A 17,872-nucleotide genomic window follows, 5' to 3' on the forward strand; every position below is an offset into this window, starting at 1 on the left:
GGATACATGATGAATCATTTTTTTACATGTACCCGTTTCAAGGGTAAGAACTCTGCCCCAATAACAAACGAAACGAACGAAGGCAAGAAGGCAAGGATCTAATTTAACGTTCTTGTTCTTAGGAAACTCGTAAAAAAAAAGGACTCACGAATTACTAGCTGAAGTTCAAAACACGAAAAACTCAGTGAAAATTGGCCTTCCTCCTGCACTGCCGTACCTATAGTTTTCTGTAGATTCCGTTTCATTTACGGATTGCAGTCTTTTTCACTGGCACTGGCTCTGGCATTGGCCATTCATTGAACGTAATCATTGTTGCCCCCTTTGACAGGATTGTTGAATTACAGAAACAATGTCCGCCTCAACCTGCAGAAATTTCAGCAAAGCGGTCTCCTTCTTGGCTAGATGGCACAGTTCCTCCCGAGCAGGTGAGTAATCTGGCGGGATTTTGACTATAAGATTGAGAAAGGTACAAACGCACGGTCACTCCCTCTAATTCTAAAAACACACGCTTAATCCCCAAAACACGCCGACAGGTAAAGCTTGCCAAAGGGAAATATTCACTACAACTGCAACCTGCACAGCTTTCATAACTCACTTACTACTGGGCCCTTTCACCCGTCACAAGCGTTGAAGACCGGCGTTTTTGGGAGTATTTCAATAAATTATACGCGTAAATTATAAACCTCCACAACTCTCAGAATTACCCAGATTGTAATTATTTTTTGACACACTTACAGTAAAGTGACTTTCAAACTTAATCTAATACAAAAACCTTAAGTTGTGTAAGTCTAATACTTTAATTTGTATGATTTTAAAAAAATGGGCTTAAAAAATAAATTTGTTTTTCCGAAAAATTTCCAGAGACGTGACAGGTAGAATGAAATTCACAACAACAACAAAAATAAAAGTTCTAAGTGTTCTGTTTTGATTTGTATGCATGTGTGAATGTTTGGTGAACATATAAAAGCTGGTCTATGCGTTGATTCAAACCCATACACACTAAATTACATGAGACAGATGTACGGCACGACGTTGTGATTTCGCTGCGGGAACAACAACACCAGTACTAGTGCTAGATCTAGCCCTAAAACTACAATTCAGGTACATATCCAGGATCCTAAAACTATCAGACACATCCTGTTCTGAGACACTAGAACTAGTAAAATGTACAGAAGTGTCGAAAACTGCGAAGTTATGTGATTCTTGTTCATGCGACTTCTTCGACCTTTACTACGACGCGACTGTCGGATTATTATCAGCTGTATAGGAAAAAACATAGCGAGAGTTCCGGTCAGTTCAACCCCAGTTAGGGGGACTGTCCTTCACCTTCAATAACTTAAAAACTACCGGCCCCAGAGATACGAAACGAAGTCTAAGTAGCTCAGGCCTGGGCAAACAAGGGTACGAGGCGGGTCACGCGATCCGTGTGTGATTTGTAGAGCGAAATATAAATTTCAAAGTTGATCATGCAGGGCTTGTGGGAACCGTTGCGGCGGGGGTCACGCAACTGTTGTGTGAACCGTCTGAAGTGAGATAAGACAAGCATAGAAAATCAGATTGGTGAGACTGTCCTCACGCAGAGAGAGTGATGGACAGCGTTTTAAACACCCAACTTTCCACAGATAGTACATAGAGGTCCAGGACTGGTCGGTGAAAGTGAAAGGTTGGGGGATTAGGGGACTGAAATGTTTTTAGATTGGTCACTTGAAATGCTTCTTTGAAAGAAAGAACGTTTCTGACTGGTGTTTGAGTGACTGCATGTAAGGATTAGTTAGACCTAGGCCTATGATGCACAATTCGCGTGAATGCCGTAAAGCACAAGACAGGCCTCTATAGGATTATAGATTAGTCAGATAAGCCTAATCAGCTGTGCTCGAAGAACTATTATGACGTACTTGTTTAATAAATCACAAGAGAAATGTTTCTCTGAAAGTAGAGTGTTATGATTCTGAATACTGAATGTCGTCCAAGAATTTAGGGTCGGGGGTGGTCGCTTGGAAAGCCACGTGACTGGGCCGTCGTATCTATGACTATCACCAACAGTTACCACAGTTGGGGAATCCTTCACAAAACAGTCACGTGTCGTGACATTATCGACCAGTGGCCTCCGCCCTCTTAGGGAGATAGCTAGAATATCAAGCCAATGAGATGACTGCGTCCCTTCCTCCCTTTGCACAGGTTCATATAAACGCACGCTCCATATAAACACGCGCTACAGAGCCCTCCCGAGCACTGTGCGTTTAGGCAGAGACTACTGTAGTCACTGAAAAAAAGTATCTGATACACTGGCACGTGATTAAAATTTTTTTGAACAAGAATATGTATACGTGACACGCTTTAGGTCTAGTCTAGATCTAGAATCTAGGTCTAGAGACTAGATCTAGAAGTCTAACGTTAGATAGATTCCCGCCATGATGGATTCTCATCCCACTCTGATGGCTCCATCGTGCCATCTAATTTATGTACCTTTAACTTTTTAACTGCTTGTATCATTGATGTTCGCTTTGACTCCCGCTCACAGATAGGCTGCATTTTTTGCTGCAGATCACAAATGATCGCTTTTAAGGACAAGCGGGCTAACCCAGATTTCCGGGGTTTCCAGAAATTTTGACCTACACCAAAAGTGGGCATTGCCCTGCCTATAGGAAAAGTTTGGTTTCATTGGCGTGCATATTTGTTTGGTTATAGAGAAAACTCTCCTTGTCTTTTAAAGAAACTGAACAAAGGGCAAAAACTTTATCTTCGATTTTCTCAAAACAGCATTTTTCGGGATAACCCCCTTGTGCTTAAAAGCGACTAAATATGGTCGCCAAATCTGTCGTAAATCAATGAGGCCTATAGACAGGTTTCACAATTTTATCTCAACTGGGGTGGTGAGATGTTTCAATGCTATACATGTGTATGTTTTATTGAAATATATAACATATTTTCAAACTGTGTTTGCTTCAAATAAACTAGAAAACCCTTAAAATTTGTTGGTTTTCTGACTGTTTATTTTTTATGACTGATCTTGAGATGTCTATCGTCAATTTACTTTTCAGTAAGACACCATTTCTCCTTAGGTGTTAGGCTTCATTTACTCGTGGACCTGTCTCTGCATAGGCCTAGATCTATTTATAATTCACAACTTCTTTTCTTGTTTATTTTTATTATTGATCAACTTTGCATGTTCTGCCTTTTTTATCCACCGCAAATTATTAGTCTCTGAGATGTATGGATGTTTGTATACGACGATGTATGAAAAGAGTCCCTATATAAACACAGTATTTGCGCCTTTATACCGCCATCCGTCTCAGTTGTACTTGTACAGTCCTTATTAAACTACAGTAAATTTACCCCGTTGTACCGCCAGCGAACTGGCCTCCCATAGTACTCAGTGCACACTAGAGGCTACTCATGGTGCACGGCACTTCCGTATTTGGGGGTTGCTTGACAATCTTTTACATACGTCTGGACTTTCCTTGTCTTGCAGATTTCAAGCAATATGAATAGATCTTGTAGTGTGTCGCAAGTGAACACAATACAATGTGAAATGTGGAAGAGTACAATTAAAACAAAACAAGACTTTGTATTTCAGCTTCAAATTTCACTCCCAGCGTGAATGCGACTAAATCTGGTGCGCTAATTATGAAAATGCGATTATTTTTAGACCTTTCTCAATATGAAGAAAATAATTAAATTTTTTAGTCGCATGGAAAAACTTTACTTTAAAGGAACCTCGCCATCGTCTTGCTCCCCCCCCCCCCCCCCCCCCCCCGCCCCCAGCAAAATATCTGGCGTCACCAGATATCAGCTCAATAACTTACAGGCAGGCGAATGCCCGTTGGGATTTTATTTAGTGAGGACCTATGCTCAAGTCTAAGTGACAGATATTGAAGTTAGGAAACTCATTAATTCATCTAGTGATTGATAAATGAGTCCCCTTGACGTTGGGCAGTCGGTGCTACACGTGTTTAACAAGGGGTGTGAAATACTCGTTGTACCGCCAACCCCGCTGTACCGCCAACTTCATGCTTGTCCCAAGGTAGATGGTATTATAACGAGGTTTGACTGTACTTTCAAAATACAGTTGAACCTGCCCCGACGGCCACCTCTATAAGGCGGCTACCTGTACAAATGGCCACTTTCCATTTCCCCCCTTGCGTTTTTTCTATATAATTTAACTGTGTAAAATGGGAACCTGTCCAACGCGGCCACGGCCACCCTATTTTTACACGTAACCCCTCTCACACCAAGCAATAACACCTGTCTTAGACGGCCACCTAAGTGACTCCATTACATTTTGTCCTAAATCATGCAATGGTCCCTGGTGTTGTGGACGAGCCGTCATAATCCGATCACCTATCGTTGTTGTTAGGTAGTCCCTCCAACCAATCATGTTGCGTAGGCCCCTCTCACTATTGACCAATAGCTACCAATTTTCAGCTGCTGGTGAGGTAAACGTGTGATCCCTCATAACCCATAAGCCCCGCCCAGAACTCATACACAAATCGTAATTGAGATGAGTGGTCACTGTTTACCCAGTCTTTAACAAAATAACAATGGACGTTAACATGAACTTATGACAGAAGAGTCACTCGTTCTCCAAGTGGTGGTGACCAATGTGTTTGTTTTACCTCAGCAGTCGGTCCTCCTTGTTTGAAAAATTTCGTTTTATTGTCACCCTTGCCAAAAGCAGCAACAAATGAAAAAAATCAAGATCACCCCCCCCCCCCCCCCCCCCCCACCGGAAAACCGGAAAAACAACGACAACAACAATAACAAAAACAACAATGCGGCTACCTTTGGTTGAGACCTCAGAAAGGAATGGTTTGTTTTCTTCATCTTGATCAGTCCTGCCTAAGATGGCCACCTGTCTTATACAACCACTTTTCTCCTTGACAATGGGTGGCCGTCTTAGACAGGTTTGACTGTATGCGGGCAGTTCATTGGTCTTGTTTTGTGAAAGTATCAAATGCTCCCAAGTGTAATTTGCTATCTTTACAACTGTTCTTTTTTTCAGTGTCTGACCTGTCTTTCAAAAGGCATATTTCAACCTCTCAGCAAGTGCTGAAGAACAACGTTTTGTACACTGCTGTGTGTGTGGAGAGATGTCCTGTGATTACTGCGGAAAAAACCAAGCTAGAGCAAGAATTTTCAGACCTCATGTCCACAATTGAGCTGGAGAACAGCGTCTTGTCAGATCATGAATTGCGTCGGAGACGAGAAGAGTATGTGTGTATTGTTCGTCATGTTGTTTTGGTATTGTCGTTGTGTGTTATAGAGTTATACTCCAGAGAAATATGTTACCCTTGGATTGCTTTTTGCGACAGATGACTTTTGTGACAGTAAGTGATAGATAAATACGATTGTGCTTTTTTCTTTTTAAAATGTTATTCTCCTGATTTCCCTGAATTTCTGTATATGCATGAATTTAACTTCTCCCTTACACTTACACTAAATTGACCCTTCCAGCCCCATGCGCATATATTTTCAGCAGTGCTTGTACCTCCCCCCAAGAGCTTTATATTCTCAGTTGCATGCCTCTTTTTCTGAAACACTGCTGTACTGGCTGGGACTGGGGTTAGGGAGTGCACAAAAATGGCTGGGGCTGGGGCTGGAAATTAGTGGAAGGTTGAAATTCCTAGTCCCACATTGTTAGTGTCCTGACTTTTTATGTCTTGAATAATTTTCTTTTGTATTTTTTAAAAATTTCATGACGTCATTTCCTTAAAGTCAAGTTTTAAGGGCTTTGTAAGTGGGATTGTGCATTCTTAAAAGAACGTCAATTTCGATTCGGAATCAATGTATGAAAAAATACACTAAAGGGCAGTAGAACTTATAAGGGAGTGCTTATTTGGGCCACATATGGCCTAAATAAGGTAAGGGAGGGGGGTTTAGCTTATTTAGGCCACAGGTGGCCTAAATAAGGTAAGGGAGGGGGGTTTAGCTTATTTAGGCCACACATGCTCAAACTACCAGGGGACACCCTTTTAAGGCAACTGAGTTCGTTCCACTTTCATAATGGTGCACCTTTCTCATTTAGTACAGTTTTGTCTCAGTGTACAACTTATATATATCATAATGAATATTGTAAGAACAAAGCACGATACGCAAAGTTTTGCTCAATCTCAATGGTTTGAATGAGGGCCAGATTTTTCCTTCATGGAGGGGCAAAATCTAGGCTACCATTTTGGCACACTTTGGTCAAGTAAAAAGGTCAAATCCTCCGAATGGACTTCCGGGTCAAATTTGGGTATAAAAAGTGTGTACACAACGTGGCTGAGTCAAAGTTACACTATCTTTGCCTGGGTGGCACTCTCTCGTACTGTCTCGTAGTAGTACATCTCTCGTACTGTCTAGTAGTAGTAGCCTACATGTAGATGTAGTAGTAGTAGTAGTAGTAGCAAAGATCGAGAAGAATCTTTGGTAGTAGATTCTATCTAGTAGGCAGTTTAGTGAACGTGCACGCGGCAGGGCGAATCGGCCTCGATAAGCCCGTAGACCTTTGTGATCGGCCACGAAGCCTTGTGTTTTGATGGGTCTAAACAACTTAGTGTTAATCGCACTGCCACATCCGACAGGCCTTTATCTTTTTAAAAGGAAAAGAAATGGTCATCAAAATGGTTGAATTTGCGTGAAAATCGATTCGGTAGAACTGTAACTATTAAAATTTGCTTCTGAAAACAAGTTACAAGGCCATTTTTATAACTCGATGAGATAAAAACTACTGGCTGTATTATTCTGTATAAATTATGAAACTTCAGGACGTATTATTATTTTCCAACATCTTTTGCCGCCTTAGCTGTAGAGGTTGAAGTTTTCACAACACTAATAGATCTAGTAATAGGGTTTTCCGTAAAAAATGCATAGATCTACAAAAGCCGAACCACCGAATCGACCGGTCAGCGACCCGGGCACCCCGCTCTCCCCTGCACACTGTGATAACATGTTGCTTCGGTATAATTATTCAACTATTAATACGTGCTGCTATGGCAATTGGGATGTACTGACTGACAAAGCGATTCACAGTTTTGTTTTTATTTTACCATATATTTGACTTTAATAGTGCAGGTGATAGCTAGATCTAGATCTAGATTCCCTGTCTAGAATCAGTAGTAGCAGACAAATGTTAGAAGCAGCCAGAGAGCCTACAACTGCTAGATCTAGATCTAACTCATTGCTATGCCTTTGGGCTTTGGAATTGAAATAAAACGAATTGCACAGTTCTAGTTAATTTTAGATTCAACAACTATCTGTATTTCCAGAATTAATAATAACAAATCTCACCATAACAATCACTTTTACTTTTATTAGAATAATTAGATCAACTTTTTTTTCTAAAATCTGTTTTGCGCAAACTTAAGACTTTCTCTACGTGTAGAGCACAGAATTTACATTGTAAGCCTCTGCTCAGTCTTTTATTTTTAAGTATATACTTAATAAAATACGTATAGATATAGATCTATATACTCATTTTATGTTATTTTCTGGATATTGTTAAAAACGGGGTCTACCTAGCAAAATACTAGGTTTTAGGACAGGTGGACCCCGGGGTCACCGTAGTGAAATACATGTAAGTAGATTTATTTAAAGATTAGTAGACCCCGGGGTCACCGTAGTGAAATAAGTAGGTTTAATTTTAAAAGGATTGGTGGACCCCGGAGTCACCATAGCCGTAGAGGAATAAGAAGGTTTAATTAAGAATTGGTGGACCCCCGGGACACCGTGATTAAACCTACTTATTTTACTACGGTGACCGCATGGTCCACCTATTCTAAAACCTAACTAGTATTAAATTTCGTTAGGTAGACCCTGGGGTCCACCTTAAACCTAAACCTTCCTATTTCACTACGTTGACTCCTGGGTCCACCAATCCTTAAAATTAAACCTAGATCTACATGTACTTATTTCACTACGTTGACCCCAGGGTCCACCAAACCTTAATTACACCTAGATCTACTTATAATTTCACTACGTTGACCCAGGGGTCCACCAATCCTTATTAATTTAAACCTAGATCTACTTATAATTTCACTACGTTGACCACGGGCTCCGCCAGTCTTACTATAAAATAAACTGAGATCTACTTATTTCACTATGTTGACCCCGGGGTCCACCGATCCTTAGTCAAACCTAGATCTACTTATTTCACTACGCTGATTCCAGGGTTCACATCCTAAAACAGCATTTTGTTAGGTAGACCCCGCGGTCCACCTATCCTTTTGGGGCTAGATAGACCCCGTGGTCCGCCTATCCACTTCCTTGATAATAACTGGAAAACATGCCAGTTGTCATGAATAGTGAAGAAAAATGTGAAAAAAAAAAGATAACGAGGTAGACGATAATTTGTCAAAAAAATTGCAAGTGCAAGTGAAAATCATAAGATAATTTTGTTATTTTCTGGTGATCTTTTCACGGTTTATAAAATGTTCCAGGGGGCTTACTACTAGATCTATGTCTCTGAAGAACATTTTGCTTGATTTTATTAGCTTTTTTCATGTACTTGAAAGCATAGAATAAAATAGTTTCACACAAATGTATGCACAATACCTTAAAAAAGAAAGATAAGGTCATTGTTGTTGTTGTTTTTTTAACGGAATCCGTTTTACGTTGAAAAAAGCGCTAAAAACAAGTTAAAATTTTTTAAAGAATGCCCATAATATTAGGAATCCGAAATTACTACCTTGATCTAGTTTGCTGACTCTTTAATAACCATGAGCTGTTAAGAAAAAAAGAGAATGATATAGGATTTGTCTAAATATGACCATTAGTAAGATATTGCCCATTTTGTCCAATTATCCTTGCAGGTTTTAATCACCCTGTACTGCACCTCAATAAGCACAAAAAGAATATTTCTGTGACTTTGTATAAAGGTGTTTTGTAGTTGAGTTCTATGTAAAATTCTCAACAAAATAATGTACATTTGGACCGTACAACTGAGATAGACACTCATGCACACAATAACATTCACACATTACACATACACATACAAACACACTAGTACATTTACTCTCTCTCTCTCTCTCTCTCACCACAACCACACACAAAACAAACACATACACACACACACACACACACACAACTCTTACACTTGGTCCACTTATTTAGAATCATCCTCTATTTTGAAATAATCCCCCGCACTAAATAAAAAGATCAGTAGAATCTCGACCTTCCGAATCCATGGTTAGTTCAAGAAATCTACCATATGATGTGGCCTAAATAAGGTAAGGGAGGGGGGTTTAGCTTATTTGGGCCACAGTGTGGCCTAAATAAGGTAAGGGAGGGGGGTTTAGCTTATTTAGGCCACACTGTGGCCCAAATAAGGTCACCCAACTTATAATGTTTTGCTGAATAGCACAGTTTATATATTTTCAAACAACTGCCAATAACAAATAGGTATAATGCCATTATGTGCTTCTATAATGAATGTCCCCAGGTATTTTCACATAGCACCATTCAAACACTATTTTCCTTATATATTGGAAGTTGGGGCCTTGGTTTCCAAACAGAGAGTAGAAGGAGAGAAAAAGTTATAGATAATAAATGAGTTCCTGTTTAATATTCCATTGCCATGCATATTCATGAACTTTCCTCTGTGATGTTTTCTTTTTTCTTTCAGTCAGGCTGCTAAGAGGAAAAAGGAAAACGAAGAGGAAGAAGGCAATCCGGATGCAGAGACAGAAACTGCTCTAGATCTGGAGGACAAATGGGACGCGGAGCTGAAGGCTTTCACCGCTGCGTCAAGACGGACAGCGGCAGACGAGAGTGGAGACAGAAGGTCTCTGGACAGGTGTCTGGACTCCAGTTTGTATCTTCTGGTCAAGCAGAACATCGGGGGCAAGGACCACTGGGTGTTGCCTCAGGCGGAGTGGGAACAAGGGGAGACTATGAAACAGGTGATCCTCTCCTCCAATCTCGTCTTCCAACTTTATTCCTTTGTGCGATTGACTGACGCAGTCTGTCTTGCTTTATTTTGACTTTTAAAAAATATTTTTTTTAGAAGTGTTTTACAGCGCTCGCAACTGCATTAGGTCATATGAGGGCGCTTGACACGTTCAACATTTTCAGTTGGTGGGAAATTTGGAATTTTGCCAGAGTGATGGCCGAAGTCTACTCTTATTGATTTTGGATCTCCAAGGGATCTTTAAGTGTGCGCAACTTGCACATGGGACCTCCAAGATTTATTGCCCTTGTCCGAGAAGTCTGGGTGTAGCTCTTACCTACCATAAGATCAGGGGTGTGGCAGAAAGACAGCAGTAGGAAGGAGCTAAGGAGTAGCAGTAGAAAGGCTGCAGAAAGAGTCAGGAGCGCAGAGGAGGGGGGGCAATGGAGGTGAGGGGGTGAGGGCAGAAAATGGTAATGAAAGCAGACGACAGAACATTGTTAGAGAGCAGGAAAGGATGGGAAAGGAGAACATTTTTAGAGAAGAAAATGATTAGTTGCTATCCAGATTGGAACCCTGGACCTATTGAATGAGAGGCGAACTCTGTAACCTCTAGGCGACAAGAGCCCCCATTTGGACTTTAACTGCTGTTGCTCTAACTGTGACCACTTATTATATATTTACATGTTATTAAAAGATATAATTTATTAATAATAGCAATGTTTTGGTGGCACTGATGTATGGCTCAGAGATGTGGAAGACAAACAAAGCAACTCAAAGAAAAATTTTTATTTTCGAACGAAATGCCTACTAGAATTTTATTCAGAAGTTGGTGGAATGAATTTGTCTCATAAATAATAAAGTGTTGGAAAGAGCTGGCATTGAAGATATCAACCCGACCATAAAAAGGAGAAGATGGAGATACTTGGGACATGTTTTTTGAGAATGCCGCAGACAAGAGCTTGATCAGAACGTGGCACAGGAGACAAAATAGAAAACGAGGAAGAGGTAGTCCAACTGGCAGAGTACAATCTGGGATGAGGAAATCTCCCGGGATCTGGATGTGTCAAAGCTTGAGGAATTTGCCAGGGACAGACAGGAAGTGTGGCATTGAATGCTCTCTGCCTTGTGTACCTGATGGCTCAAGGGAAGAGAGTAAAATATATATAGAATTAAATAGTCGTGTTTGTGGACTGAATATGTGAGGTATCGTGGTGAAATCAGGCACTCGTCAAAATAATGAAATCCAAGAAATCTGCATTTTTCGGCCAGTTTGAACCTTTTTTTTTTTTCTTTTTTTTTTTTTGACTCAATACATTGTATGTCCTTTCAAAAACACTTTTATGTGTGGATTTTTTATGGAAAAAATATTAAAGCCCCCAAAAATGTAAATTTGCAGTTTCCAAGGACTTTAAAGTGATGGAAGTCACCAAACTTTGGCGAACGTTTTCTTGCTGATTTTCTTCTGAAACCTGACAACCCCACCTCCTTCAATCGTAAATATCTTGACTTCTATTCTGGATAAAAGGATATTTTGTTCATGGAAAGCAAGGCAAATGAATAACCTTAAAGATAATACCGATAACTCCATATGCCCAAAAATTGCCGAGCGCCTGAATCCACTGCGTTGTGACACATACGATATTGCCTTATGCTGTTACTGTTTGCCATGGTCATCATTCTTTGGATTGCCAACAGTGCATAGATACGGGGGGAAAAAGAATGTGGTTTGAAACCTGCATGAATGGCACCTTTTTGATTCTGTGAGTAAATAAAAAGGCTGGAATGGTAATAGTCTAGCACGCACATTGTGAAATTGGCCGGAGGCTGAAGTTGCTTTCATTACGTGCAAGTTTTGTCTCATGTGTACAAAGTCTAGGCTGTAGTTAAGAATATTTCATGCAATACGGGGTGCCCATTCAGGGGATCGGGTTGGGTTGGGGCGGTCTGCTTGCCAGATTGAGGTGTGCAAAGGAGCTCAGTCATGACACGAGTCGATCTCGCCTGACTCATCGCCTAAAAAACAAGCGCTTTTGTTTTTAGGTGACGAGTCGGGCGGTAGAGACGACCTAACCCCACCCAGTATGAGAAAAAATTGGGGACCTGAACATCTGTTTGCTACGGTATATGCAATTTACTCTCTATATGCTTGTTCGCTACGTGCGCTGCTACACTGTAGAGTTTTTTAGAGCATCGAAGCAGAGAAAAGAGTGATGAACCGTTTATCACTGGCATCGGTTTTAGACCCGGCTTTTGGCTGCTGCATCGGAGAAGTTTAGTAAAACCTGACTTTTTAAGAAAAATTGTATGTAATTTAAGGTCTATACTATTGTCATAGTTTATGATTGTCGATGACCGTTTCCTGTTTTCTCCAGACTGCCGAGAGGGCGCTGACTTCTGTGTGTGGAGACGTGAAAGCTTCCTTCCTGGGCGGGGCACCCAGTGCCGTGGCCAAGTTTGACCTGCCTGACCCTCAGGAGGAGAAAGGGGTCAAGGTCAGATTTTTTACCGTTGTTTTTACAGAAATTTTTGTGATTTGAATTTGGGAATGCAGGCTTTTGTTTGTTTGTTTGTTGTTTTTCTAGTGCTGTGATTTATGTGGGTGGATGATGTTGTCTGCTCCTTCTGTTTCTCTGTTTCAGTGTACAATATAATTAACGCGGATAGGTTGAACACCGAAGACTCAAAATCACGCTTCCGTTGAACTTTGCCTGCAGTCCCATTCTCCCCCCCCCCCCCCCCCATCTTTATATTTGTAAGATATCCCTCTGTGGGTGGTTGGTGGGTGCTCTGGTGTGGTTTGCTCCTTCTTTCCTATCAAACATCTATCGTCCTTATCTCCCCTCCTACTTTTTTGTGTTTGTTACTCTCTTGTAACACCTGTAATCTTCTGGCGCTCACATGATCTTATGCAGTTGCGAGTGCCGTAAAACTCTTACTAAAACTAAACTAAACTGAGATATCCCTCGAACTACGGATCCCTGAAACTACTGAGGCCGGTCCCGATGAGTTCGAGCTGTCCATGTTTTACTGTATTTGTCCTTATCTGCTTTGTGACAAAATCTGGCTGTTGTAGCGGAGCTAACTGGGCCTGGCCATACACTGCCTGTGCCCTCAACTGCTTTACTTTGTGATCAAACAGTGATCCCATTTAATTTGATCTGAGCGGTGGATGTGCAGCATAACATTATTGGATTTTGTGAGAGACCGTGTAAAATGTGAGGCAGCGTGGTGGAATCAGGCTCTCGTCCAAATAATCAAAGTGAAGGAAATTGCATTTTTCCGCAGGTTTGTGAATTTTTTATCAATTTTGTACTTTTTTGCTCAACACCTTTCATGCCCATTAGAGATCTCATTTCTGTGTGAATTTTTCTGAAAAAACGTTGATGAAAGGCACAAAAAATGTAAATTTTCAGTTACCACTGACTCTTAGGCTAAGGAAATAACTAGCCTTTGGTGGACATTTTCTCTCTAATTTTACCTGTGAAAACAGTGACCCCTATCTCCTTCTGTCATATCTCAACTTGTATTCAAGGTAAATGGATATTACTTTCATCCAAATAAAGACAAATGAACAAGCTTTAAAATGATACCAATAACTCTACATACCCAAAAATTGACGAGAGCCTGATTCCACCACGCTGCCTCACAACTGCTAAACTTGATGAACACCCATAACTTGAATTCCACGATTCTGCAAATTAAGACCTCGATCCCATTTTCTGTATACATTTTGTACCTGTTTCACAAAAAGTCTGAACAAAAAATATCCTATATCTATTATCTATTTGTGGTGGCCGAATTTTGCTATTCAAAAGGCTTTTTAATGGCTGCATCGATTGACTTGCGGTTTTCGCCTAAAGATTCTTTAGAATATTCTCCAGATCATGATGCCCTTGGTTTTTTCAGTTTTGAGACAGTTTTGCTGCAAAATGCTAAATTTCTTTATTTCGCTGATCGCTTTTGTAGGCCGACGTTTCTGTCTCTGTAATTTTAGAAAATCCGCCAGGTTTGTTTATTTCAAGTCGTACTTCCGTTCGATACTATCGCGCATTGTCGCGCAATACTGAACACTATTTTAAGTGTGTGACCCGTATAGATCTAGCCTCATGTTTTCTTTTTTTACTTGGTGCTAAATTCGACTGTGTTTCTTTCATTTGATGCCCATCATCGCTTTTTCTGGACTCCTTTGTCAAATCTATATTCTTGCTACTGGGAACAATCAACACGCTTCGGTCTCAATCCGTTCATCGAACGGGGGCCCAGCTAGTATTATAATAATGGTTGTTGCCAGTGAAGTCAAGAGAATCCATCTTGGCTTTAATACACATCAAAAAAAAAAGAAAAAGAAAAACGAAATAAGTCCCCTCAAAAGAAATCAATGTTCTCAAACACTGATATTTTTCTTCTTTAATTTTGGGCCTGCTCATGTTTGTGTATTGTTTGTGTTTTTTTTGTTTAGTTTTTTCTATTGTATGGGGTTGTGGTCCCTTTATTTCAATATTAAAGCGGTGAGACCTCTGATTGATTAAACTTAGTGGGTGGTTGGCGGGTGCTCTGGTGTGGTTTCCTTCTTCTTTCCTATCAAACATCTATCATCTTTATCTCCCCTCCTTCTTTTTTGCATTTGTTGCTTTCTTGTAACACCTCTAATCTGCGGCATCTATATGACCTTGTTGTGTTGCAAGTGCCGTAAAACTCTTACTAAAACTAAAAAGTGATTAACTTAAGCGCCTGCAACAGACAAGATATAATATTTTGAAATGAAAGATTCTTAGGATAAAAGAGATTGGAACAATCAGTAAAAAGACCCTTAGCGACATTTTGGAGAGAGCAAACGGAGCATCAATGGACATGTCCGGAATGCAGGGATGGTGCTTCCTGAAACAATAAATAATAATAATAATAATAGATAGCATTTGTATAGCGCGTATCCCCGCTCATCAGCAGGCTCTATGCGCTTTACACTATATTATTACCCCAGTAGACTATAGAACACTCCGAAACATTCTCAGCTTCCCGGGAAGCATACAGTGCAAGCAGCCGATTAAGCGCTCAAACACTAACAAACTGACAAGATCTTTCGCTGTCTATAGCCAGGTACCCATTCCCACCTGAGTGAAGTGAGGAAAATTCATGTAAAGTGCCTTTCCCAAGGACACAACGTCGGGCCCTTGACGGGATTCGAACCCACGACCTTACGGTTAGGAGTCCGAGAGCTTAACCACTAGGCCACGGACGCCAAACAATAAACAATGGACAATGAGGATTTGAACATGGCTGGCCAGTTCTGTAGTCAGTCGTGCACTAACCGACAGTTGGCGACAGATGTGGTAGGGATTTTACTTTTATGTCTCATTAATGTCTGTATCATTATGTAAAGGGCTACAGCTACCGGGGGCTCTCGTGGCCTAGAGGTTAAGGTGTTGGCCTCTCATTCAAAGGTCCCGAGTTCAAATCCGGGTAACGACCAAAACATTTTCTTCTCTAAAATTGTCTCCTTTCACCTCCTTTCCTGCTCTCTAGCAATGTTCTGTTGTCTGCTTTCATTTCCACTTTCTGCCCCCCACCCCCTCACCTCATTTGCCTCCTCCTCTGGGCTCCTAACTCTTTCTGCAGCCTTTCTACTGTTACTCCTTGGCTCCTCCTTACTGCTGTCTTTCTGCCACACCCCTGATCTTCTGGTAGGAAAGATCTACACCTAGCCTTCTCGGACAAGGGCGAAAAATCTCGGAGGGCCCGTGTGCAAGTTGCGCACGTTAGAGATCCCCTGGTGGTCTAAAATCAATAAGAGTAGGCTTCGGCCGCCACCCGGGCAAAATTCAAAATTTCCTACCAACTGAAAATATTAGGTGTGTCCCGCGCGCTCATATGACCTTATGCAGTTGCGAGCGCCATAAAACACTTTACAAAAACAAAAACTAAAGCTACCTTCTGTGAATAATGAACTTCCATTTCCTGTAGGTCTGAGCCAAGTAAGAGGAATGTTGTGATATTTTCACGTAACAACTCAACATAACCCCCTTTGTGACTCAGTGTCATTTTGTGCTTAACCGAGCACAGTTTTGGATCCCCAGAGACACAGAGTAGTGCTAGATTTAGTTGTCAGTGTCCTGTAATTAGACCCGGTTTTCAAATACTACTAATACTAACTGTATAGACTTAAAGGAAAAGATGTCTTTGTACGGAAGAAATTTTTTCAAAGGCGAATCTGCAATCAGTTTTACGAAATGCATCTTATAGAAGCAGTATGCAGAATACAATCTATGACTTGTTTTAGAATAAGTTTTATGGCGCACGTAACTGCATAAGGTCATATGAGCGCCAGAAAATTAGTTACAGGTGTTACAAGAGAGTAACAAACATAAAAAAAGAAGGACGGGAGATAAGGACGATAGATGTTTGATAGGAAAAAAGAAGCAAACCACATCAGGGCACCCGCCAAACACCCACAGCCTATGACTAATGACAAATGGCATTCGTCATCATGGTCCTCGCACTTCATAAGGCATGACGAATGCTGTACGTCACAGCAGCATCTTGGCTCGCACTTCATGTAAGAAAAAATGATGAATGACGTAGGTCATATAGGTCAGGAAGGGGTTAAACATCGTTCTTTTGATGATTCAAAATCTTATAAGTTATATTGGTGGGTGGTTCTGGTTGGCTAGTGCGGTTTGCTTCTTCTTTCCCATCAAACATCTATCGTCTGTATCTTCCCTCCTTCTTTTTTGTGTTTGTTACTCTCTTGTAACACCTCTAATCTTCGACACTTATATGACCTTATCATGTTGCAAGTACCGTACCATAAAACACTTATTAAACCTTTTAAAAAGTTATTTAGGTTAGATCGTGTGGTATGATTTCTCATGGCATTCTCTCCTCCTTCCCCTCCTCCATGACAACATTGCTTGCTCTCTACATCCTAACTTTTCAACTGCTTTGTTTTGTTTTGTTCCCCCCCCCTCCACAGCTGTTTTTCTACAAAGCCTGGTACAGAGAAGGCGACGTGACGCCTAACACAGATGTTGCCTCCGATTACGTGTGGGTCACCAAGAAAGAATTGTCGCAGTATTGTCATCGTGGTTACAAAAAACAGTTGAAGAAATTTCTGTTGTAGTAGCGTTTGGTTTGGCTATTTATGTTGTGATTCTGTGTGTAAGTGCTGTGTGTGTTTCCTGGATAACTGTGATAGGTTGAAAGAATGGATGCTTTCTCGCTGATTTATGGTTGAAATGAATGGTGAAATATTAGTTTTCATGAAATAAATTGTTTTCAGTTTTTAGCTGCATATTCTACAATATCATTTGTTTTTATCATTATCTGTATGTATGTATTTTTGTTGTTGTTTTTTTTTTGTGGTTTGTTTTTGCTTTAGTACAGAACTAGATGAGGTTCGAGCCTCAGCTTGGTCCAATGTTGTGTCCTTGAGAAAGGCTTTTCACACAAATTTCCTTTTTGGCTCGGTCCTTTCAGAGATGGATGTTAAACTTGGAGGTCCCACGCCTCTTCAATAATCTAATAGTGTTGATAAGGGCTTTAAAATTTCACCATTTCAGAGCTAGATGTAATACTTCTTCTATAGAGTAGAGGGGAGTAACATTCTTTTTTTAGCAGACAAACTGAAAATAACTTGTGATACACTTCAATTCGTAAAATTCAAGCAGATTTGTTTATTCAAACAATTTGAAATCAAATATTAAATCAATGGGCCAGATGAGTGGTGATCACACTGCAGACCCTTGATGTTTCCATCAACAGTCGCGAACACATTCAGCTATAGACATAATAAACATTGTGGGGGAGTCACAAGCCATCCATGCACCTCACAAATACTGACACACCTTACAAATACTGACACACCTTACAAATACTGACACACCTCACAAATACTGACACACCTCACAAATACTGACACACCTTGCAAATACTGACACACCTTGCAAATACTGACACACCTCACAAATACTGACACACCTCGCAAATACTGACACACCTCGCAAATAC

General features: G+C 40.7%; 1 protein-coding gene across 1 annotated transcript; it reads left to right on the top strand.

The window, feature by feature from the left end:
• Nucleotides 1–47: 47 nt before the first annotated feature.
• On the top strand, nucleotides 48–17,163 carry LOC101856842 (39S ribosomal protein L46, mitochondrial). Its single transcript, XM_005108605.3, has 5 exons — nucleotides 48–425; nucleotides 5,003–5,210; nucleotides 9,602–9,878; nucleotides 12,241–12,360; nucleotides 16,839–17,163. Exons 1-5 carry the CDS (start codon nucleotides 350–352, stop codon nucleotides 16,983–16,985), a joined length of 828 nt encoding a protein of 275 aa, XP_005108662.1. The 5' UTR covers nucleotides 48–349; the 3' UTR covers nucleotides 16,986–17,163.
• Nucleotides 17,164–17,872: the final 709 nt, after the last annotated feature.

The sequence above is a fragment of the Aplysia californica genome, unplaced genomic scaffold (assembly GCF_000002075.1).
Source record: "Aplysia californica isolate F4 #8 unplaced genomic scaffold, AplCal3.0 scaffold00703, whole genome shotgun sequence".
Classification (NCBI taxonomy): Eukaryota; Metazoa; Mollusca; class Gastropoda; order Aplysiida; family Aplysiidae; genus Aplysia; species Aplysia californica.

Excerpts from the sequence above, each read along its gene's own strand:
- LOC101856842 (XM_005108605.3), top strand. The coding sequence starts at position 350 with ATGTCCGCCTCAACCTGCAGAAATTTCAGCAAAGCGGTCTCCTTCTTG. Across the intron at positions 9,879-12,240 it reads AAGGGGAGACTATGAAACAG|ACTGCCGAGAGGGCGCTGAC; the intron begins GTGATCCTCTCC and ends TGTTTTCTCCAG. Across the intron at positions 12,361-16,838 it reads AGGAGGAGAAAGGGGTCAAG|CTGTTTTTCTACAAAGCCTG; the intron begins GTCAGATTTTTT and ends CCCCCTCCACAG.